Source organism: Oculina patagonica, chromosome 13 (genome assembly GCF_052425735.1).
Source record: "Oculina patagonica isolate OP01 chromosome 13, crgOcupat, whole genome shotgun sequence".
NCBI lineage: Eukaryota > Metazoa > Cnidaria > Anthozoa > Scleractinia > Oculinidae > Oculina > Oculina patagonica.
The window spans coordinates 36,856,027-36,880,595 of NC_135770.1; the positions used below are offsets into that span (position 1 = coordinate 36,856,027).

At 38.6% G+C, this 24,569-nt stretch overlaps 1 protein-coding gene across 4 annotated transcripts in view; it reads right to left on the bottom strand.

Annotated features, from left to right (window-relative positions):
- The window catches only part of LOC144634498 (sodium channel protein 1 brain-like), a 48,768-nt gene that overhangs the window by 6,175 nt on the left and 18,024 nt on the right, over positions 1–24,569 (bottom strand). For 2 of the 4 annotated variants that reach the window (XM_078493462.1, XM_078493460.1), the window contains 14 exons: positions 20,424–20,545; positions 13,546–13,677; positions 12,307–12,383; positions 9,315–9,443; positions 7,899–7,990; positions 6,499–6,702; positions 6,004–6,067; positions 5,766–5,910; positions 5,235–5,381; positions 4,317–4,679; positions 3,652–3,840; positions 2,020–2,779; positions 999–1,573; positions 297–470 (listed from right to left, as the gene is read on the bottom strand). In XM_078493462.1, the coding sequence (XP_078349588.1) occupies positions 297–470; positions 999–1,573; positions 2,020–2,779; positions 3,652–3,840; positions 4,317–4,679; positions 5,235–5,381; positions 5,766–5,910; positions 6,004–6,067; positions 6,499–6,702; positions 7,899–7,990; positions 9,315–9,443; positions 12,307–12,383; positions 13,546–13,677; positions 20,424–20,545 (3,173 nt within the window). Of the gene's footprint in view, positions 1–296; positions 471–998; positions 1,574–2,019; positions 2,780–3,651; positions 3,841–4,316; positions 4,680–5,234; positions 5,382–5,765; positions 5,911–6,003; positions 6,068–6,498; positions 6,703–7,898; positions 7,991–9,314; positions 9,444–12,306; positions 12,384–13,545; positions 13,678–18,340; positions 18,854–20,423; positions 20,546–20,644; positions 20,673–24,569 lie in introns of those variants that run through there. The other 2 variants (XM_078493463.1, XM_078493461.1) reach the window with 2 other exon arrangements.

The window sequence follows — 24,569 nt, forward strand, 5'->3', positions numbered from 1 at the left end:
ATTATAATTTTGTTTTAATTATTTCGTTGAAGGTACCTGCTACGTGAATGAGCAATTTTGCAGCATGACCTTTACGTGACAACAAATACTTTGAACGCGCTTGAGTCATTGTTTCGATTTGTTCGCGAACTATAATTCCCATATAAACAAGGAAGAAAACTAGGACAAACAAGATAGAGATGGGGATGAAAAAGGCAAGGTGCAGAAAAAAAATGTAACGTATACTAAACAACAATTAGGAGTGTACTACACAGTAATTCTGTTTGTAATATCGCCGCATAGTTTGCAAGACTTACCGCTACAATAAAACTATCCAGACAGTTCCACAAGTTTGAAAAATAGCCCACAAAACCCATTCCGAGGATTTTGAGAACCATTTCCACCGTAAAGATGATCGCAAATGAGAAGTTCATCACATTTAGCGCTTGCTCCAGCACGGGATGGTTTTTTAAATGGATGTCTTCGAACACCTACGATAAAAAAAATGGATTAAAGTAAGGCACGGTTTCACATGCTCCAACCGATCAGAGTAGCGATGTTATTTTCTTAGCCAATCAGAGCGAAGGTGTATTTTTTAGCCAATCAGAACGAAGATGTTGTTTTCTTAGCCAATCAGAGGGAAGATATTCTTTTGTCATCTAATCAGAGCGAAAATATTGTTTCCTAAGCCAACGAGAACGAAGATATTATTTTCTCAGCCAATCAGATGTAATACTAAAACCAAACCTAACAAATGATTTGCTAGTGCTTGTACACGGCTACAGGTCACTTTACTGTTCATTGCCTCAATGACGAGAGCGAAAGAAAAGTGCAAAGTAAAGCAAATGTCTGGCGTTATTAAAAAACACAAATTTAGGAGGACTGTCCTCATTGCAATTTTAGTTTTTTTAAGGTGTTTCGAGGAGAAATGCACTTAAACGCATTCTACTCTCCGGCAAATTGTGATGTGGCTTCCTCTCTAAATATATAGTAATTTGATAGAACGTGATAAAACATACCAATGTTAAACTGCTGATGACGATCATAAACAGAATGAACCACTCGAAGTACTTATGTTCCACAAAAGCATTGACATAGTAACGCAATCCATGCCACCCTCTGCGAATACAGGACTCCTTGTAATTGTCACAGCAGATACTATCGCAGTAGCAGAAAGCCGGGCAACAAGGCCGCACACCACCGGGGGGAGTAGTATCATCGGTGTCAACAGTGACAATTGTGTCACGCTTCGACTCATGGCCTGGGCTGCTAGGTGGAATGCGTGACTCTATGTCACCCAGACTGACATCTTTGTGTGACGATCCGGTCGACATGCGCGAGTTTCCGTTGATCACCACAGGGGCGGAGCCATTGGCGACCAGGTCTCCGTTACTAAGATTGTTGTCACTAGCTTCAAGTCTGTCGTCGCTTTTGACGCGGTTGACGCACGGCAGTCTCCTGTTCGAGTCTGGAAGGTCCCGGATTCTGAGCGCAGCCTCGTCCAGATCGAGGGCAGTGGTCAGCGAATGACGGTTTTCAATGGGAAGGGAATTTACTTTGGTGTTGCGCCCTATTGGCTTGCCTGGTGTCTCGTCTGAGTAAGAAAGCAAGCAATTTAAAACGTCAGCTTACTATCGATCTCAATTGAGGGAACAAGGTGGATGGCTCTGCTTGGCAACTCCTAGAACACAGCAATCTGAAGTTGAAATATTTCAGCGAGCATTTGTCTGGGATACACCTACTCTAGATTTGTTGAAAATGTTATTGCTGAATTTCTTAAACGCAATTATTTTATGGAAGTCTGTAAGGAAACGGCGATTTCAATGCCAGATAAATTTTAATTTAGAAATTAGTGCTATTATTCATAGGCTGTGAAATAAAAAATGCACTTCAAAGCCAGATGGCAGGTCCCTAAATTATTTCACGATGAGTGCTAAAATTTCAAGAGTCTTACGAGATGGAGATACAGAAAGGGAGGGGGAGGGGAGAGAGAAATCTGCGGGGTGGAGAAGGCATAAACGCCGCCCAAAGAGAACTTACCAAAACTGTATTTGAAGCCGTTAAAACCCTCCTGCTGTGTTTGACCGTTGGGCAGTCGGTGGACAAGCGTCATCTCAAAGCCGTTCTCTTGTTCTCCATTTTTGAGGTTGTTAGACAGGGTAATTGCTGCCTCTTTCTTGCTTCCATCGTCAACTGGGCTTATCGTCCGTGAATGCGCTTCCTCGTCTGTTCCATCACCATCCTCATCTGGCCCAACTTTGCTCCGACTCCCAGACAAATTTTTGTTTTTTCTTCCAAGCTTACGAAGAATGTCTAACCGCCTCTTTTTCTCTTTTTCCTTTTTCTTCTTTTTCTTTTCTTCCTCTTTCCTTTTCTTTTCCTCTTCGTCCTCCGGCTCCTCGTCGCCGTCTGCGCTGAACGAGTTCAACAACAGGGCAAGGAAAAGATTAAGAATCACAAAATTGCCGATGACGAACGCAGGTAAGATGAAGAAAATTGCCGCAGGCGACGTGGCCTTCATTGTCCACCATAAAGGCTCGATCCATTTACCGCATAATATCCTAAAAATCACCATAAATGAGTGACCGAAATCATTATAATTCCACCGCGGTAGGTCGTTGTTCTTAAACTTGCCCGCAGTGTAGTAACTCTGGAAAAGCTGCATGCCGACCACAGCAAACATGTAGACAATGATGGCGAGTATTACTGTGATATTTCCCACAGGGCCCACACTTTTTCCGATTGTGTTCAACAGGTCACCCATTGTTTTCCACGATTGAGCCAGCTTCAGCACACGAAGCTGTAGAAAAAATAACAAATAACAGTTTTTCTTTAATCCCTGTTAGTTAAGTACGAAACATTCATCATTCATTGTTCACCTTTCTGAAGGCGAAGTTAGATAACGTGTTGCTTCTCCTCTTCAAACAACAACAACAACAAGGAGAATTGCACTTTAACGCGATATCACGACTTCTTGCTAAACTTTTATTACAAGATAATTTTGTACGTTTCCCAACTAGTTGGTTTCCCAACTTCTCAGCCAGTGAGAGAGCAAAATTACCCACAAATAATTCATTGATGTTAACTTTTCCCAGACGGTAGATCGACAAATGTCAAAGGTGTCGCAGACCGCGCATTTATATAAAAAGTTCCAGCGAATAACGATAAATAAGATCGCCGACAAAAAAAAGAATGGGTCGGGTAGCAGCTCTTGCAACGTCTCGCATGAATGGCTCGCTACCATTCAATAGAACAATGGAACAAACAACAGGAACAATTCCCCTAGCCCCCCCCCCCCCCCCCAAAAAAAAAATATTTTTCTATAGGAGACCACTACTAGTAAAAGCTTTTTTAAACAAGAAATTGCACTCGCGCGGATCAACAATCATTGACAAAAGTGTTGACCCATTGTCAATTTACGCCCTTTTTTTTTTTTTTATAAACCATTTTCATCTTTTTCCCCCCCCTTTCCCCCCCCCCCCCCCTTTTTTTTTTTTTTTTTTTTTTTATTTTTTCTTTCTTTTTTTAATATTGGGGGGGGGGGGGGGGTGTTTAGCAAAACAATAAAAAAAATAAAAAATTATTTTTTTATTTTTATAAAAAACACAACAGCAAAATCATTTTCTTTTTTTTTTAAAAAAAGTGTATAAAAAAACAGTTTTAACTACATACCAGCCTGAAGGTTCGCAGTACGCTCAAGCCTGCACCACTTATGGCGCCAGAATAGGTCAGCACCATGTCTAGAACACTTAGAATAACAATCGTCCCGTCAAACAGGTTCCAGTTGTTTTTACAATACTCTTTCACGCCAAAAGCGATCAACTTCAGGATCATTTCCATGATGAATACCACGGTAAAAACCTGCGAAATACAACAAGGCACACAATCAGCAACTTGCTGAATACAACAGTACCACGGTGGCCAGAGCAGCTATGCCTAGTTTTCAAGTTTGTCTCCCGTAATCCTCTTTAATCTTCCCAAATTCTTAACCATCCTTACTCCGCTTTGTTTTGTTTTTACCTTGGTAAATAATTATTTTCCTTCAATTATTAAGTTTCTTTTTTTAATTTTAAGGCGATTTTGTACATTGCCAGATGCTGGTTATTGCTTCTGTTTAAGGTTAGATTCCTGCGTTTCAATGACGGAAGCAAACGAGATACAGCGTAGCCACGCCCTAATCATCCTGTCACTAAGGCAATCTCACTTTTCGAAAGGGGTCTTACTAGTGCAGCGATTGTGGCAATAATTCTGGCAAGACTCAAACAAATAAAACGACGACGACAACAAGAACAGTTAACACTCTCATACACACAATGTGTTTTAGAAAATACACTTACCAGATTACAGTACTCGAGCACCTTAGCAAACATTGAGTCCATCTGATAGTGCTCCAATGCCATTGCCAATGTGTTAAACAGGATGCACATAGTAATGAGTGTCTCAAACACAGCAGAATTCACAATCGCCGAGACGAAATTCCGTGCACGTCTCAAGCAGCTTGGGTGCTCAGGTACTTCCACAGTCACCTCCGTTGGTTCTTCGGGTTCCACGACATGCTCGGATTCTTCCGGGTGTGCCGCTATGTAGGCCTCACGATCCTCAATGCGTTGCGAGTCTTCCTGGTACAAGGGGTCTGGCTCCATTTGCCCATCAAATGAATACGTGGAGGCGGAGCGTTTAAGCTTTGCAAACAATTGCGCCTGAAGGAGCAAAAGTAAGATTGCTTGGTATTAGTAATGTAAAAGTAAATCTCTTTACAAGGGTAGGTCTCGTTGGACTTTAAATACGCTTTAAACTTTTCAGTCCCAAGGAAAATTACAAAATACGAAAAAACTAAGAGCACAACAGAAAGTGCTGCTCAATAGCTTTTATTTGAAGGGTCACACACTAGGCTTTCATCCACAGACTTAAAAGTTAGAACAACCTTGTATTCACGTATAATAAACAAAACCGCATGGAAGAACTGCTTAATTGCTTTCATTTGAATGGCCACACACTAGGGTTTAATCCACAGTCTTAAGAGCTAAAACCACCATGTACAGTTGGACTTCTTTTTAAGGTTAAAAGCACTTCCTTTTTATTCATTGCGTCCTTAGATCCCCTCGCGTATTGTATTTCTTTCTTTAGACTGAAATGTCAGTAGCCTTGACGTCAATTAACTCAGTTCCCAAAGAGAGGCGACCCAGGCTATTCTTTCATTTTTTCAGTCAGACAGTGTTATTGAAATGTCCATAAAGCAGAGAAATTATACTCACCCTAAGAACTTCATCCTGCAGTGCTGCGGTTTCTTGTTCGTACGAAAGCGACACAACAGCCAGGACAAGATTGATCAAGTAGAATGGACCAAGGAAGATCACAAACAGGAAGTAAAATACATACCACGGTCCTTTGGTAGCAATCACCTGGAAATGAAAAAAAAATACCATCTTTATAATTGACTACACACCTGGAAACGGTTTAACAAATCACATCAGTTGAGAAACTTGTCAGGAAATAAGCAAACAATTCAAGGCCCACTCTCCCTTCCTCCTTCACTCCCTCCCTCCGAAAACAGGAAGAGATGGATCGTATAGCCTTTTGCATAGGCGTTCGATGGTTTTGTCACGCAAAGGGGAGGAAGGATTGCGTGACGAGCAAAAATTTCACACTCTTTGCTCGTCACGCAATCTCCCTCCTGCGTGACGCGCCCAAAGAGTGGCTTCATCTTGCGAGCCACGTGTTTGTGGCAGTAGTGTACATAAAGATAACCCATCAAACCAGGAGCCCATGACCAAAATTCTACTTACGCTGTTGTAAATGCTTTCCCAGTAATCCATTGTCACTAGTTGTAGAGATGTTAACAGCGACCAACCGAAATTATCATAGCTGATGTATTCAGAGATAGGATTCGGTCCCGTGTTCGGCATACACGTGTAGTTAACAGGACATGAACTGCAAACAACAAAGAATATAACAGTCAGTAAATAACTAAGAACACAGACCGGCTAAGTAAGAAGTTTGTCTAAAACAACAATCGAGACTTACTTGGCTACAGAAGAGTTCCCACACATAACAGCCATGTTATCGCCCGGGAAAATATAGTGATTACCTAGAAGGTAAATATCAAGATTATCACAAAGTGAACATGTAGGAAGCGTGCACTTTTGTCAGATAGAACAAGAATAACAAATAAATCAATCGACTTTGTAAACGTCTTGCGACTGACAAACCTGTGGCCCGCGGATTACCGATCGAATTGGATTTTGCTGGTTTTTGTGGAGGGAGGAAAACCGGAGAACCCGAAGAAAAGCCCTAGGGGCAAGGACAAGAACCAACAACAAACTCAATCCACATATGACGCCGGGTCCGGGAAACGAACGCGGGCTACATTGGTGGGAGGCGAGCGCTCGGATTTATGTAGGATACGTCATCAGTAAGGAATTTTTTGGGTTGAGTCTGAAACGTTTCTCGCGCGTGAATAAAATGAGCGTGCGTGAAGACATCTGTTTACCGGGTCAGAAATAGTCAGCGTTTGCTTACTTTCATTCTTCAAATACGCATCAAATGCGTCTTGATCTTGCGGCCATCCATTAGGAGGATTTTGAACACACTTCCACTGCATTACACCAACGAAAAGTTGAAGGCCAATAAGAGCAAAGACACATAGAAAGAACGTTGTAAGTATAAGAACATCAGACAGCATTTTGATGGATTTCAATAGCGTGTTAACCATGGCTTTTAAACCTGCAATATCAAACACAAAAAGAACATTAGGTAGGTAAAAAAAGGTAAGGTAAAGTCTGCGTTCGAGCCAGTGGCCCATACAACCGGAGCTTATCCCTTTTTCCTTATCTTTAAGCGTTGGGATTTTTTCTCCCCCCTGCCCGGGCCCCCCCTTTCCCGCCCTTTTTAAAAACGGGGGAGAAAAGAAAAGAAAAAAGAAAATCCAAAAAAACAACCCCCCCCCGCCCCAGCGCCCCCCCCCCCCCCCCCAAAAAAACATTCATATCAGAAAAACGGTATTTCACAAATAAATGTTGCAGATTGTAAAACGCGTCAAATTCTAGTAAGCGATGTAACTTCCTATGAAAAGGCTTTGATTAATCTTTGACAGCTTAACGACGCTTTCTATTGGTTTTCAAACTTCTTAGTCAATCAAAGAGCAGATGACCACAGCTTTCAATGGGCCAGAAAGTCTTTTTTTTGGGGGACAACACCCTTTGAGAGGATCAACGGTTCTTTGCGTTTCCTGGATGGAAATAAAACGCTTATTACGCTTTCATTTAAGCAATGAATCGCATATTCTTGTGATTGCGAGAGGCATTGGATAATTTGTCATTGTAACTTACAGTTTTTTAGGAAACGTCGTTTCCAGTGACTAAAACCCTGTCAAAGGTGTCAAGTCGTAACCGCGGGTGAGCCTTAACAGTAGCTGTTTTCTACAGTTTTTGTAGTTTCTTTGATTACGATTTTTTGCAAAGAGATTTGCTACCAGGTTAATTTATCTTCGGAGTTCACAGCGGAACACAACTTACTTTGGATCTACCTTACATAGGGCAAGCTTAAAAGGAGCTATGTCACGGGAATTTCGCAGATTTTTGGCTTAAACTGTTCTGAAATTACCGTGGTAGGCATCTTAACCAATGAAAAACATTATCGTTGAACATCTAATGGGTATCCTTCCAGATACAGCGTTTATTTGTAGACAATAATCAAACTGGGTGAAAAGAGGCACTTTGAAGAGTTTAGCCTGAATTTTTCAAGATGGTAATCCATTTCGATCCAAGCCAGTGCTCGAAGCCAAGACCGCTTATTAACAGTTCCAGCGCTCTAATCTATTTTATTTTTAGGCCTCCTGCGGCACAACTATATATTTTGGCTGTTCAATAAATTTGTTAAAAGTTACAGAGCTCCTACATGTTAGACGTGCATCCTTTTACCTTTAACTGCTGATATTGTTCTCAAAGCTCTAAGAACTCTGAAAGTTCGAATTCCTGATAAATTTTCTACTCCAGGAAGCATTGTTATATAACTGCAAGAAAAAAAGGTTGAGATTTAGCTGTAGAGAAAAGAATGTATACCATTTAGCTGCGTTTCATGCCCTTCGCACGCTACGGTAGAAGATTAATTTAATATTTTACTTCCATATTAAATATTATTTATTTTATCCTTTGATATTAATATTTTTTTTAGCTAAAAGAACTAGCAAAGGCCTAAATTAAAAGAACCATTGTTCTCCGGGTTTGAAAATTTCTCAAAAAAACTGCCCAAAAATTACAAAAAATAAACGGTATTCAGTGTCTTTAAATTGACAATCTTTATGCAGATATCCCACGGTGGGCTCCCTGTGCAAACGGCAAATTTAATTATTTCTTGACTGCGAATAAACTCTGTAGCAAACTGTTCTTGCAAAAACACTTTAATTAAGTTGTAGAACTACAAAGGAAATAAACTAAGCTAAAGAGTTGATATCTATAGCAACGACCGGAATTAGCAACTGCCCAACTGTGCGAGGTTAGAATTCTAGAAAATGAAAGAAATCAAACAAACAACAGCGAAGAGACCACAGAAAAAGGGCAGGTGTACAAAACGCTAAGTCAATAAGTGGACATAATGACCCGTGACATTGGGATTATCTCATGTTCTAATTTCAGGCAAATATGAATTCGTTTCCATAGCTTATGTAACCTTGCAAGTGGAATTTCAACCTCATAAATAATAAACAAACCTCAAAATTGCTTTGTTAGCTAATGTTATTGCCACCGAAATAAACTAAAGGTAAACGTTCCAAAAATAGCTTGCTTTGTCAGCAGGATTTTCAGCTGGAGGCCACAATACATGTGATGGCTAATTTTATGACAAGGAGTGGTCAATATAATAAAATAATCTTCTGAGTGAATTTGAGCAACTTGAGCGACTTTGATCGTGCTGACGTTAGAACCGCAAAATTTCTTAGCAATCTCACACTAACACCATTAAGCTCTGTTTCGATGACACAGCTTAAGAATGGTTTGCAATCTGTCCGATGCTGGGAATTATGCAATAAATAATACAGGGTTCGTACACTTTTTCAGGCCAAAAATTTAAGGAGTTTTCAAGGACTTTCCAGGACCCTTTTTGGAATTTCCAAGGCTTTTTTTTTTTAAATTTTACCCCAATTCAATTTTTCTTTTTTTTTTCGTTTTTTTGTTTTTTTAAAAAATAAAAAAATTTTTTTTTTTGGTTTTTTTTTTTTCTTTAAATTTTTTTTACTTTAAAAAAAAATTAATTTTTTAAAAAAAAATTTTTTCTTATTTTTTTTTTTTTTTCCCATAATAGCTGTGGATAGGGGCAGAAAAAAACCGCACTCAACTTACCCTAAAACTACAACTAAGAAGTCTAACCAATTCCACGCATTTCTAAGATAAGCGTATTTATGGAGCGCAAATCCACGGCCTATGATCTTGAGGAACATTTCTAGTGTGTAAATAGCTGCGAACACAAATCTGTGGAATAATAATAAAAAAGATTCAATGCTCGACATTAGTCACGTATAAGATAATTTTGTTTAATTTGTGGTTCAGTGGAATTCCAAAAAGGAAAAATACCGATCAGTTGGTATAGAGGGATGGGATAGTAAATGTCATCGTCTTTATCCCGAGTTTGATTGTGCTGTCTCTTAGACGGACACCGTCCGGACCGGCTCCAAGTGTCCGTCTTAGAAAGGCGTCCGTCTTATAGAAAGTTTAGTTACAGTAAAATGACTGAAAAACGACAGGGACGGGACCAACACCAGGTGTCCGACTTACGGAGGTGTCCGACTTATAGAGGCGTCCGCTAAGAGAGAGTTGACTGTATGACTTTGGTCACAACATATTTCAGACCTTACTGGGTATAACAGCATAGAAAACGCTTAACAGTACATTTGCAGTGATATTTACTGGTGTATCCCTGGTGGAAATGAAAAAGTGGGTATATTGGAGTAAAGTTCCATGTTAGACAATACAGTGTACTGTTATCCCGACTTCTCGAGCCTCCACCGGAAACAAAAATTGGTTCGAGAATTTGGGAGACCGGGACTCGACGGTTTGAGAAATCGGGATTCCACGGAATCAACATTACAAGGTTATCAAATCACCTTCGTGTAAGACTTAATGAACTATGTCACGATACCGAAATTCTCATAAATCGAAGGGTGAAAAGCCTTAAATGGCACTTTACTAACGTAGAAGAAAACCCAGAAAGAATAATACTAAATCATAAAGGAATAAAAATGGCTGAACTGGAGAGGAGTTAACATGGACAACGAACTATGGCAGAAGAGGAACTAAGAGAAAAAATTATAGGTTAAGTTTTTCAAGATGAACCACGTTTAATGGATCTTTTTACACGTGCGCATGGAAGCCATGATATATATATATTTTAGCAAGGCATTTAGCGATGTTGAAAGATAAACATCTGAATGCGCAGATTGCAAGTGATAAGCACCAACTCTTCAAGTCCCGAGATCAAGAAAGTAATTCTCATTTCTGATTCCCATACATTTCTTTCAATGTTAGTGGTAAGAATTTGTTGTTACATCAAGAAAATATTCCTTAGTTGCCGCCTTTTATTATTTGCATCACCTGTCTGAATCAGATTCATGATTCTTGCAATTAACGAGTTAGAGCAGTTTTCAATTGAGTGTCGTAAAACCAAAACCAAAGTAATTACTCTAGCCAATCATAAAGGGCACAGACAATCCAGTGAACCAATCAAAACTCGAAGCAAATATATGTAGCCGACACGAAGCGCGGGAAAACGTGCGCGGGCGAGTCCTTTTTTTTTTTTTTTTTTTTTTTTTTGGGTGAAAAAGGGGGGCGAGTTTTTTATAAATCTCTATACGTGTAATTATAAAAAAAAAAAAAACACAATTTTTTTCTCCTCAAAAAAAACCCCTCTAAACACAATCAACTGGTTTTGACTAAACGTTAATCATATTTGTGTGAAATAAGATAAACATAACGCGGTTTCCATAGAAACCACCGCCTACGTAATCTGAAAAAGATTAACATTATGTGTTAACCGTGATAACATAGCAATTTATAACACAAGGAAAGCCAATTATGCAAAATACAACGGTTAGCGACGATTAATACACAGATAAACAAATACATTTTAATTTCCTCGAAACGTAAAGTTAAAGGAAAAGGGGGGGGGATTATCCCTCCCTCAAATTTTTTTGGTAAAAATTAAATCAAAATTTTTCAAAAAATCTGGAACTTTGTCGCTGTCAACTGCAGTCACATCTGAAAACTCTTCAAAGAGAAAATTGTCTCACAATTCAGAAATTGACTGTGATAGCAAGTCAAGGTCGATAGATTCTGTAATTCAAAAGACGGAAATCAAGCTTGTTGACGAGCTCCACAGCTCGAAAGATAAAGATAATAGGTTTGGCCATTAAAAGTTGCCGAAAACGTTTTCAGACGTTTTCAGTGCACGTTTTCTATTGTGACATATCTCGAAAAGATAATCAAAAGATTGTGGTTTGTTAGCATATAGAAAAAGAAAAAAAAAAAAAACAATCAACAAAAAAACAACTGAACTAATTTGCTTCGTAACTTTCAGGAAGTTTAATTCATTGTCACGTCTTTAGCAGTAATGTTGTTACAGCTTTAAAGTTTTATATCTAAGCGTAGAAGATTCCTCCCAGTTTATCTACGGTTAGTTCCGACTAGCGTCGAGCTGTCTCCTTTACAAATAACTCAATTAAGAAAAAAAAAGCTGGAATCCACGAGCGACCGCCATATTTGTTTGCTTGCGTCAATTTCCACTGTTACTAAGCGACAGCTGATAAAATCACAGACCTCATCAACCAAAAATAACACCGATGTTCTTCTGACCTTAATTTGGTTAAAATGCAATGATAAATTAAAGCCCAAACGGCTACAATGCAAAGGGTAGGTTCAATTTTAACCATCTACCAGACAAGCCGGCCCGTTTCTCTGTATAAAATGAAAGAAGTGGTGGACATATGGTGTCAGACGGAAAGAAAACGACAACAGAAAACATGTGCTGTTTGAGTCCCTTTTTATATAGCCTGTTTTAGGCGTTCGGTTAGTTGGGAAGGAACGTGAAAAACGAGATTATGCGCAAAGAACGGCAAGTGAAAAAATAGTTTGGTTCGTCCATGATTTTCTCAAAGAAGCTCAAAACCATCAGGGGTTGTTTGGAGAGTATCTGGGCTAATCAATCATTTCTTCGAAAGATTTGTTACAGTTTGTCGCGTTCACTACCAAAGACGCAAGGGCTTAAGACGCAACAAATGGCCCTCCTAATTAGCTAACGTAAACGAAAACTAGAAAAGGAAAGATTAAGACTAATACTCACTCTGCCTCTTCAGGTGGATTGCTCATTGCCAGGAATACACAGTTTGTTAAAATTGTCAGTAGAATAATAAGTTCAAAATATGTGCAATACGGTCAAGGAATAAAACGGTAAAAGAAAGGCTCTAAAATTATCAGAAAAAAAAATCACAAAAAATACACTAAATACAACAAGTCTAACAAACTACAGAGATACCTCTTATGTTTTTAGTTTTAGTTATTTGCCCACAGTTATCAACAAAAGGGGTCGGTCATTGTAGTGTCACGCCATGTTAAAGCTAGTGTCACGCCATCTTAAAAAGGTAAGTCACGCTAACTTTTAGTGATCCTCAGGTCTTATGATGTTTTATCTTGTTTTCTTCAACGATTTTAAGACCAGTTAGTATGCTACGGAATCCACTAAACTAGAATAAAACCAATTTTTTGAAAATTTATAAAATTTTTTTTCTGAAGAGTTTTTTTTTTTTTGGGGGGAATATTTATTTTTTTTTTATTTTTTTTTTTATTTTTCCCGTTTCTTTCTTGTTTGGGAAAATTAAATAAAAAAATCTTTTTTTTTATTTTTTTTGGGACGGACTTGTTCCCCCTCAACTTAAATAAACGACTCGCATTAGAGGAACAGTTTTGCCTGTACATGCGGTAGTCACCTTCCTTAAGTTTCGATTTGGTAAATTTTAACTTGCGTTATGAGTAGCGTGAATTTATTTCCGCATACAGATACAACAAACACATGGTCAAAATTTGATTAGAAACTAGGCAAGATATAACTATTGTGCGAGAGACTACATGATACAAATGATGTTAGTGATATGTGGGTAATGAGAGAATGGAATCACACGAGGAAAATAATACGAGTTTGTAGTGCCTTCTCCGTTGTTCCAACGACTGAGCTAGGAGTGCAGAATGGGGAAAGCAGTGAATAGAAGAGATGATTCGCGGCGATGGGAAGTAAGCTATTTGAAGACGGCACTTGTGAAAACGTCGCTTTTAAAAAATGGAAAGTGGATAAGTGGGAAATACTCAGAAGGAGTTTTCACAAAAACGAAAACAAATCATTTAAGGTTAATTTAGTTGTCTTCACGGCATGAACATGAGGGCAAACAAACAAACAAACAAACAACTAAACAGCAACATATATACAAACACGTACTCAAACACAACAAGACAAGTAGTATTTACTCCTAATTTTAAATATAATATAATTAACGTAAAACCTGTCCATAAATTGCTTTGTAATAAAAGGATATTGATGTGTTATTAGAAAAAGTACAAATCTTCGAATCCTGTTTCTAGGACTGAAGAGATAAAGGGAGTCCGATGCGTGGAAGCGGTAAACATACTGTTTACCAAACTTGTTCGCAACGATGAGAAAAGTCTGAAAATAGAAACAGAAATCATATAAATAAACTCAATTACCCACACAAGTGATATTTATATTTAGCTCGATAAAAAGTCATACATATTCACCTAATCAAAAACACTTTTCTGAGGTAATGACAATTTATCGCGCAGAAAACACTATAATTTACGCCTTTGGGGAAATAATTAAATCTCCCTTCCGTTTTCAATTCGGTCAAAAGTTTGAATATTACATCCGGCAAAATCAGTCTTATTTTGGAATACATGTATATATTTTTAATCAATATTTTTGAATCTGAATGATATAAATTACATGAACAAATCTGGCGTTAAGGCTACCGTAAAAATTTATCTTTGTCCTGCAGGCGTAAAGCGAATATCATTGATATGAGAATGAGAAAGGACTTATTTCTTTAAAGAATAATTTATTCAACGTAGTAACTGTATTCTTAAATGGTAAGGTCTTTATGTTAATCCTTCTCGAAAGCTTGTAAATTGAATAAAGGAAAAGTAAGCTTTCTTTGTAATAATAAAGATAAATATTCCTGCAAGATTTATAAACAGAGGCACGGAAATTGAGCACCCTGAAAAGCGCTTGTAAGCTGGCGGGAAAATGCTTCCGTATTCAACAATACTCGACATCAATTTGCAAGTACATGACGAATTTGTAAGCTATCTTGCCATTAATCGGAAATACAATCGAATTCGACCGAGCGGGAATAAATTAAAGAGAGCGCTTCTCATTCTATTTACGAAGGGCAACGTAATTTCAGTGTAGGGCGGCATTCGAGTTTTTCACAGAGCCTTGGATTGGTCGATAAGCATCTCATCTCAAAAATTAGGCACAGAATTATGTGGCGAATATCATGACAACAGGGTTGATATTCTCCATTAAATTAAAAAGTGAATTTACTTATTAAGCCGCGGGTTCGTGTCTTCTCGGCGAAAATCAAGAAGGTAATTGCTAAATTCTTGACGAATAGCACAAGCGCTACTTTTAATTTCTAATAAATACGAGAATAGTTGAACAAAAGGCTAAATAATTTTTTCAACTAATACAAAATTAGGCAACAGCTTCGTAGTGTAACTAAATTTGAATATCAACTAAAAAAAAAATGGTAATTTCAATCTTTCGTCGTTTGCGATACTTTGTACATCAACGGCGAAAAAAGGGATTTTTATCAATTATTTTTTCCCAACCAGCTCGCGTCGTGGAGCGAAAAAATCGTAAACGAAAGTCTGTTGATCAACTTCACACAAACACTTTAAAATATTTTTTCTTTCCCGCAGAGGACCTATGCTTCATTTAATTTCATCTTACTGATTACGTCCACGTCTCGTCAAAATAAATTGTTGAAAAACCGCGCGCTCTTTAGCGACCAAAGGTTCTGCGTGAAACTAGCCGAAGCGACAGAGTTTCTAACCGGATCTGTCGCCAAACTCTTTGCGAAGAGAGCTTGTTTATTCGCCTGGGCAACAAAACAAGGTTATTCTTAGCTGTATTGAATTCTACATGGAGTTATTCGCATAACATCTCCCTCAGTTTGAGAAGATTAAGAGCCTAGCGTGAGTATTGGAACATCTGTCACACACAATGTTGTCCTTCTCGACCCAGCAGGGGCGCTAAATATTACCCGATTTCTTATTCAGCCTCTAGATTTGCAACCGACAGGGGGCCGCGTACAGTGAAAGAGACTCTTTTGTCATAGACAGCTTTGTTTTGATCAAAGTCGCGGACAAAGCTTTCTGGTACGGGTAACAACCCAACGAAAACAGTTGCAAATGCCCGCTGTTTGAGGAATATTCCTGTTAACTAGATTGAACTGCGCCCGGGCCGGGTTCGTGTTTAAGGCAGGCCTAGCCAAGCGCGCGCGAACGTTTTCCACAATGCTGCCCACATTGTGAAGCCTCAAAAATGACTTTTGGGCGAGAATCAGAATCTTCTATCGCCGTCGCAATAAAATGTTTTGAATCTCCTGCGGATATAAATAACAGACTTCAAGTCGACTTAAGATTCCAACAAAAGTTAAGGCAACGTGAGTCAAACGTAAGTTTTTGAAGTCGCGTCTAGAATCCCACTGTTAGTCTCAAAGCAACTGTACACAAGCCAACAATGGACCCGTAAACTAAATCTCGAAACCAAAGCAAAACTTATTTCCCCGATCGTTTCAGCGAAATTGAATTATCGGCGTTCTGTTTTAATGTTCACGCACTACGGCGCAGAATTGACGAGAGTTTCGATGGATGCGGTTCAATCAGTTCGAGCTAATTGGACAGACACGGTCTCCAAAACAGTGCAATAAAAAAGCGATACTCCATCAAATTTCACAAAACAACGAAAACCCAGCGAATTGACGTTTAATGTTTCCAAAGTTCTCATTAAACGAGTGAAGGTTTGAAAATCCTCGAGACATCTTCAATTTTCAGTTAGGTAAACAAGGCATTACGCCGTCACTCGCCGAGGCAACGAAATTTAAATATTTTATCAACTTAACAAATGGGGAAAAGGGCCCAAACAAAAGCTTTTGATGAATTATTAAAAGTATGTAAATCAATTCTTTGAAGGGCAAAATTTACACTATTAATATTTCATTTACTGTGGCATCGAGAGCTGTGAAAGACCCATCTCCTCACCGCCCCGAATTTAAATAGAACTCGTTTACAACAGAAATGTTTGCGATTTGCCAACAGAGGCAACCTCTTCTTAAGAAATCGAAAATCGATTAAAGACAAGTTGTACCTGTAATAATTATCGAGTCTTTGACAGCTTTATTTACCAAAAAAATTGAGCGCTATTCAAAGGAATGTATGCCAGACCACTTTGTCCGATACGAGGAGATGTCACAATTTACAAGTTGCAAATTTTCGGCTGTTCTCCTGTACAAACAATTTCGGTTCATAGTCAGAAGCTTTATCGAGTCGTTTTCAAACCCCTCCCAATTTTGCGGTCTTCCGTAAATTCTTGTTTTATTTATAGGTGAGCAGGTTGCTGGAATAAGCATGTAACATGCCGAAATCAAGTTGAAAACGAACGCTAAAATCTGTGCAAAAATCGCGACATTCAATTTTCTTACTAGTTATAAGTAAAAAGTGCGTTGATGTTATTCGTTTAAATAGACACAATGTCGCGTTTTTGTTCAAGTCGTCGTTAAAATCAAGACAAGAAGCTTAGTTTGCGATAGATTAAAAGAACTGTCATTTTCTTGATAAAAAAACTATTAATATTCATCGAAGCTGCGGTTCCGAATCTCGCCTAAAAGTATTTACAGCGTAGCCAAGAAATTCTACGCATATTCAAGTATAATTTTCCCAAGTGTGCGAAATTTTAACGAAAAATTTATTACTCGCAATTTTTGAAAATTAAAGTCAAAACGCAAGGCTGTCGTTTCCTGGACTAACAAAAACACGAATGACTTTTGATTAAAAAATAACACTAGTGAAGGACAAAGCGATTTGGATTTTGTCAATGGCAAAAGTGCAGCTTCTAGAATCGTTTCGTCTGCGACTTCTCGATAGCTGTATACACTGTTTATAAGTTAATTCACAATATCCTTCAAACGCACGAACAATGGCTAAGTTTACCCGTTTGGAAAGCGACCAAAATGAAAAATAAAGAAAGAGCTATCGAAATCCGACAACAAAGAGGCTGTGTTTGACTTTTCTATTGCTGTATGACATTTCAAGAAAGGAAAGCTTTTAATTTTCGATGTTGTTTGCCTGCGAAAAGCAACGGAACACAGTGACAAGACGTTTATTTACAACCGAGACGATTCGCTCGGCGTTTGAATACGCTCTAGCATGGACATAATCACTACAAAATAAAATTTACCCTCGAAATTTATTTGACACTCTCGTTCACTCGCACAGCAGTGTTTAAATTGGAAAACGAATTAATCGCTATCGGACATAATTCATTTTTGTAAAAGGACTCAACATTAGTTGTCTAAGAAAGCGATTCTTGAATCGCCGCTATATTCAGTTACTCAATTACAATAAGAATAAAGCGCGAGCTAAAAGTACTGGCTGAATTTTATCGTCACGAATAATTTAAAAGCGAAATTTTTCTGCGTTTCAAGACAACTTTATCAGAGAAATGTCTCCATTATTCCGCAAGCGACCTTCGGTTTTCGGCGGTGACTCGCAACAAGGAAGTCATAATTAATTCGTATATTTTTACTATCAAATGCCAGTAAAGCAGATTGATTTTTGTCGACGATCCGCATGTTTCCGCTGCGTCCAAAATATACCGAATTAATTCGCGACTCTTGTTTTCGGCAAAAAGAGGATCGACCGGCGAATTGTGAGGAAAATACATCCTCCACAGCAACTTGGTTCGCATAATATTTAAATATTTACACATGCTTAAGGTGTATGTATAAAGTTTCCTTGCCGATTTTCACGGATAAAAACACGACCCACCGATTGAAAATTCGCTTGAAATCCGTCATAATTCTCGGTCTCGAGCAGACGTGAAATCCAGCCAAATCTAAGCCAGTCATTGTGCTAGCCGATAGCTACTTGTAGTGACGAATAGCTATGAACGCTAGCAGCAAGGTGGCTGAAAATCTAGCCGCCCCGGCAGAGGTTTACGATGTTTGTGAGCCAGATTGATTTTATAATCAAGCGCTTCAGGCATTAGCCCTAGATTGTCAAGACAAGTGATTTTCATCGCTACTTACTTGCCCATCTTGTACCTCGGAATCACAATCCTTAAACGGTACTAGTAAATAGTGTTCGGCGAGTGGTGTATAGGGTTCTTGGGCGGCTTGAAATGCCTCGCCATCTCCGTCTTGAAGAACTAATTGCGAGCGTCTAAGCGCTTCTTCTCTAGAGTGTTTTTCGGCTTCTCGTATATGGTGAGCCCTTGCGGCAGCCGAAGCGGCTATCATGTTTCTCGAGATGCTAGTGCAAGTGAATTTCTGGTTCTCAGTCCACCTGCCGTTCTATGGCACTGACATAACATTTGAAGTCCACTTTACAAACGACGCAAGGGACAGCACAAAGTCGTTGAGCGGCCGCCGCAAAAAGTCGCCAATTTTACACGTCAACAATCAGTAGACTAGCAGCGAGTGCCGGCTCGCATTCTGTTCGCTTCGCGCCTTCAGGAAACCCAAAAACTGGTGGAAAAACAACAATTCGCCATGACGATGGTTCTGGTAAACACGGCTTCATTAGAAATAATCCACCACCTGGTCCGCCGCTTGCCCGGTGCCTTGGGCATGCTGGGATACGCTGGCTTTCACGTCACTCTCGACATTAGGCATTTGATTGGTTAGATCATAACAACGCCGGTTTTCCCCGCACGAAATGGCTGGCATAAATTTCGCTTCGCCAAACACCACATTTTTGCGGCCTGCCCTCGGTTTGAGTCTAATGCCACTGCGTTAGGCGATGTGAAGGAAATTATTCACAAGATATTCAATTTTGCCGACATCTTCTCAGAACGGGAAAGACATGGAAAGCGATTTCACATTCGCGGACCAAATCTGCCGAGGTTTAATAGCTGATTTAAAACGGTATTTTCGCGTCCAAGACTCGCTTAGTGAAAAGTCGAGAAGTTAATTTTTTTGTGCGTTTTGCATGAAAAAGAAAAAAAAAATAAGATGACAGGAAACGAAATTGCTCGGTGTATTTTGGAGCCAACATGGTGGTAAGAACTAATCACTTCATTGGAGACAATGCGCACTAACACAGTCACACAGATACTAAACAATCATCTTTAACTTTAGAAAATCAGCTTTACAATTGTTATTCCAGTCTAACCAAGCGGAAGACAGCGCGATTCAGAAATTCCACAGCTTAAATTTCATCCCTTGGTTATTCTGCATTGTGATCAGTATTAATTCATTACTCCGCTTTTCAGTTTCATCTTATTATTCGACGCTTTATTCACCAATACAACACAGCGAACTACCCACCGCTAGGAGAACTCAAAACAAGCGCTGACTCGGAAACATTTCACTTAAAAATGATTAAAAACCTCGCAAAGCAAAGAAAACCCCGACCAGTCGATAGAAACGGTCAATTTGCTTTCACTTATTAAAAGTGGCTGCGCGAACGCAGAGTTTGAACGTCGGTGAACAGACGAAATCAATTACACCTAACACAAACAGGTGGTACGGTTTCTCAGTACATTTACCGAAAGGTGCAAAATTGCAGCATGAATATGCAAAACGTTACCCAAAAAAGTCAAATTTTCTTCGCCGCATTTTCATAATTTACACCAGCGCACACTCCAAAGGTTATTACTCGCGACAATGAACCCTAAAAAGCTAACTTCGTCGACGTTTTTCTTTTTTTGGAGCGCGTAGCTGACTTTTCAACTTTGCGCAAAATAATTAAAGTTCAAGAGTATTTTATCGACTTGCGAAGTCCGAAACACGAGCAACGACACCATTAATTTGCAACTCGCCAAGGAATCTTGACTGTGATACTTTTTTTCACAAGAAATGCTACATTTTTGCAAATATGTCCCTGTTTCCAAAACGTTTCAATCCCTGTGTCTCGCTGGCAACACTGAATCGCCAAACTGTGTACAAAACACTATGACAAGCGCCACGACAACAAACCACGACCACTGCTTAAAATTAATCCTCTACGAACGGAAATGGGACTCTATGGATGTTGATTAATTCCTAGCGATTAAGTGTTGCCATGCAAAGTTTGAAAACTTTGTAGGCGGTTTATTTTTTGCGATTAGGTATTGCAAGATACTTAAGTTATTTAACCCCATTTGGGTCTGTATGATGTGCGTGCACGTACCTCTGCTTTTGGGCAGCCCTCGGGAACTTCATCCCTTCTAGTTTCCTTTCCTTTAGAGGACAGAAACGTAATTGTTTCGGACATCGTACAACGTTGAACATCATCCCGTCGATTTTCGCATCCTATAGGGGTCAATTAAGAGCCCGATGTTAATACTTAATGCTTGCGATCACACTGAAGGGACGTAATATTTTTTGCACGGTAAATTTTTACATAAAAACCTGCTGCGTTCATTGTTCGTCCCTCCAATGATAACTCCCTTACCAATTACGAGAGGGCCTCACGTTTGCTGCGAAACAATGAGTTTTAATCAGAAGCAACCTGCTCGCAGTTATCATATCAGGACTAGCGCTGAAGTATGCTTGAACAACTTAACGAAAAAGTTTTATTCAGTACGGGAATGCCTGTACATGTGAAACACTGAAAGTTAAGTTTGAAATAAGCGTGACAGTTCATAGTGGTGAAAGACGGGAAAGTAATAACTTTATGTTTGACATGATAATTGGTTGAATGGTAAAACGAGAGGGGACGTGCAAGTAATGAACGAAAGCCATAACAGCAGCACGATATCACAAACATGAAGGAGGCTGAGAAAAGATGGAAGTATTTTACAACAGACAGCTACTGAGAGTTGTGGTAAGGCAGGGAAGGATTCCTGACAAACGGAGCTGTTGGCAAAGGGAAAAAGCACCGAGTAGAATTCTTCATGGTTAAGTGAAAGAAGCAGAATCTCCCGTTGAAATATTTCATTTCTTCACTCAATCCTTAAATCGCAGCACTTCTTAAATGAGTAGTTAAGTTTGTCGGTCAAAACAGCGACGAAAGATTGTAATCAGTACTAGTTCGGCTTTTCCATACAGTAGGATTTTAACGCAACGGATTACTCATCAGAAACGTGCATTCTGTTAAAAGCGTAAAATGTTGAGATGGTACATTCAAATTAGACTTTGTCTTTAGTTAATACTTTTAACACCTTTAGGAAAATATCCGCTAAAGAGTAATTTTGTTTATCCTTTTTCAAACGAGTGTGGTTACGCGCACACCGAAACCTGCTAACTCTGTAATTAGCAGTAATTCCAAAAAGCGACACAGTATTTTCATTCCTATTAATAGCCAGTTCTTCAAACAATCATCTCCCATCATATCACGGGACATTGCGATAAAGCATTTACTATAAACGTCAAACTAACATCTAATAACTACACGTGAGATCACGCGAGATCACGTTGCGATAGCGATCTCGCCCAAATCACCAAGAGTTAAGGGACCGCCGGTGAAACACTGTAAATGTTATTTTTTTGTTTTAAAATAGGTGATAAGCGACTTAAGATTTACACAACGGAAGACGCGAGAAGATATATCTTTACTTCAAATTTGAATATTCCCCTATGTCACCTGCGTTTGGCATCAAAAGCACTTTAATATTTAAATCTATAAAAATGGTTTTCGTTGAAAAAAGCTTATAAAGTATGGAGCAAGACTCAGTCAAAATATATATGTAACATTACCGCTTGTGTATCGAAGAGAGTTTATTTTGAAACATTTTCGACGTACGCGTGAAGTCAAGAAGCCATTTCAGTGTTCGAAGACAGCCGCCAAGAGTAGAACATGAAAATATATTGGTTCGTTTTATGATTGATTGACTCGTTGATTGACTGACTCACACAATCAGAAAGAGGCGGGACACGTCGACAAAGAAAAGTAAAAATTAATAAGAAAACGTCAATGAACAAAAGTGAGCACAAGTTGATAAAATGGGAGTGCATTTTCCGCTTGTCATTCGACTCAGAGAAAAAATTACCTCAGAAAAAGCTACACTTGTTAAATAAGGACCAAAGACAAAACTTAAAACCACACTCATTATTCTGTATGGTAGCTCACTGAACGAGCCATAACCCCAGTCAAATGACAAAATAAAACGCGCCAGTTCGGTTGACTCGCCTCAGCTGGAGTTTTCATTTGCTAATGAACTCGGCCGCGAACATCTCTGAACTTTTGATTTCCGTGCCGGAAAAAATTGTATAGCGAGAGACAATTCTGCAGTATAAAAAGTAGTTCACAGTTCATCCCATACATAGCTTTCTGCCTATCTTTATTGCAGGGTTTGTGATGAAAAAGCCGTCAACAAATTAGCAATCAAACTACAACAAATCATAATGGAAAACTAAAGAGGAAGATAAAAAGCGAGATAACTCTGTTGAAGAGAAAACTGGTCTTATCTAAAGAGACGTTTATTGTCACTGCACAAAGTACATCGGAGAAAAAAAGGAAATCAAGTGATGCTAAAATATGGAGGCGCAAAGAGTCGCTTCAGTTTAAAATAGTATCAAGGCAATATTTACTGCTTATTTTAGCGTAAACAGAAGCCAATTTACAATCAGAACTGTGTAGAGACATGCTTTTAGCTAGGGAAATTAAGTTACTTGCCAACTGGCAAGATAAAAGCACACTTTTCAATTTTCTGCCAGCTAGAAGCGTTCCATTAAAAAAATGCGCGCACACTGTGCAAGGCAAAAAACGTACATGAAAAGTGCTTGAATCAACAACATGAATAATTTACAACAACTTCCGCTCCGAGAAGCCGGCGCGATGCAATGCAAGTCCGGCACACATTATTTAAAACTCGAGCACAGAGCATGAATATTAAGCTATCCAGTCGTTTGCGCCTTGAATACGGCAAAATTTTATTACATATTACATCAAACAAAACCAATAGTTTTTTGTGATTGTTTCTCTTTTAATAAGCTGCTGAAATGTGAACGCAATGATATGTTTTTTTTTTCTCAATTCGCACTCGACCTTTATTCATATTATTCTCTATTGAGTATTTTCTGTATTTTTTTTTATATACCATTAGCAAAATTATGTCTTATTCATACAATGCAAAAATACAAATTCAAATGGTTTTCATATGTCAGTCAAAACATGCATACAATTCACCAAAGAAAAGCAATGGAGAGTGACCCGGACTGTACGCCTTTTAAGCGCAAAATGCAATTCACGACAAACGAAAGGTCCCTGCCAGCGAGTTGACACTGTGTCTAATAGAATAAGCACTGCGCAAGGCCTAATAAAAGGATTTATGACAAAATATCAGATATGGGCTAATTCGATATCTTGGTCGCAGACCAGTCACATAAAATAACAGACGGCAAACTGAGTGAGAAAATATTAATATGCAAATTGCAAACCACACAAGCTCCATTCGAATGCACACATACATTCTCTTATAATACTTGTAGAAAGAATTTTCTGACAAGAGTCAGCCTAATGTTTCCTAGCAAACGAGGCTTGGTTCAATAATCAAATGATAATGCTCTAGATGGCTTCCTTTATACATTACGTTGCTAAGCTTAGGTAAATATGTCCCTTCTGGAAGGTTCGTTTTTCTTAAAAGGTGATGTTAAAATCCAATAACGAATGGTAGCTTCAAAAGCAAAAAGCGTTCGTGAAGTTTATATAGACTCAATAAAATCTCACGGTTAAAATTGAAAAACCGTGAATACATGTAAAAGTTCACGGTCTTATAAATTTTAAAAGGAATGATTATGGTTAAAGAAAACCAGTCATGAGAAATTTCACGAGTACTGGCATGACCATGGAAAAACTATCCAAAATGAAAGGAACATCAATTATCAACAAACACATTTTCATTTGCAATTAAAATCTATTGGAACAAAAACCCCTCTCTATGACCATTTTTCACCTGAACATTAAAAACGTCTTTACATTGCCGAAGTTCAATTTAATTACGGAACAAGCAACTTGCTATGTTTAGATTTATGGCGAGTAAACATTTTGGCCTTCTTTGCCTAATTTGGAGAAAAAACGAAAATGAAACACCGGGATAATGCAAAATCAATGACACTTTCTTAAAAATCCAAAACAAATATTCATGGCACCAACACTGGACGTTTAAAACTAATTTATAAATTATGCTTAGCTTTATTAGAAGCTGCGCCAAGATAAAATCTTACTCGATGTTTCTATTCAATTTGCGGTATTAAATTAAATACGAACACGTGACTTGTGATCGTTGACCTTTGTTCGAAATAAAAAGTTGTTTTGAACAATTCGTTTTCATTCTTGTTTTGAGAATGAGAGTAAAAGTTCGTGGGAAAACTCATCTCCACAGACGTGAAAGGC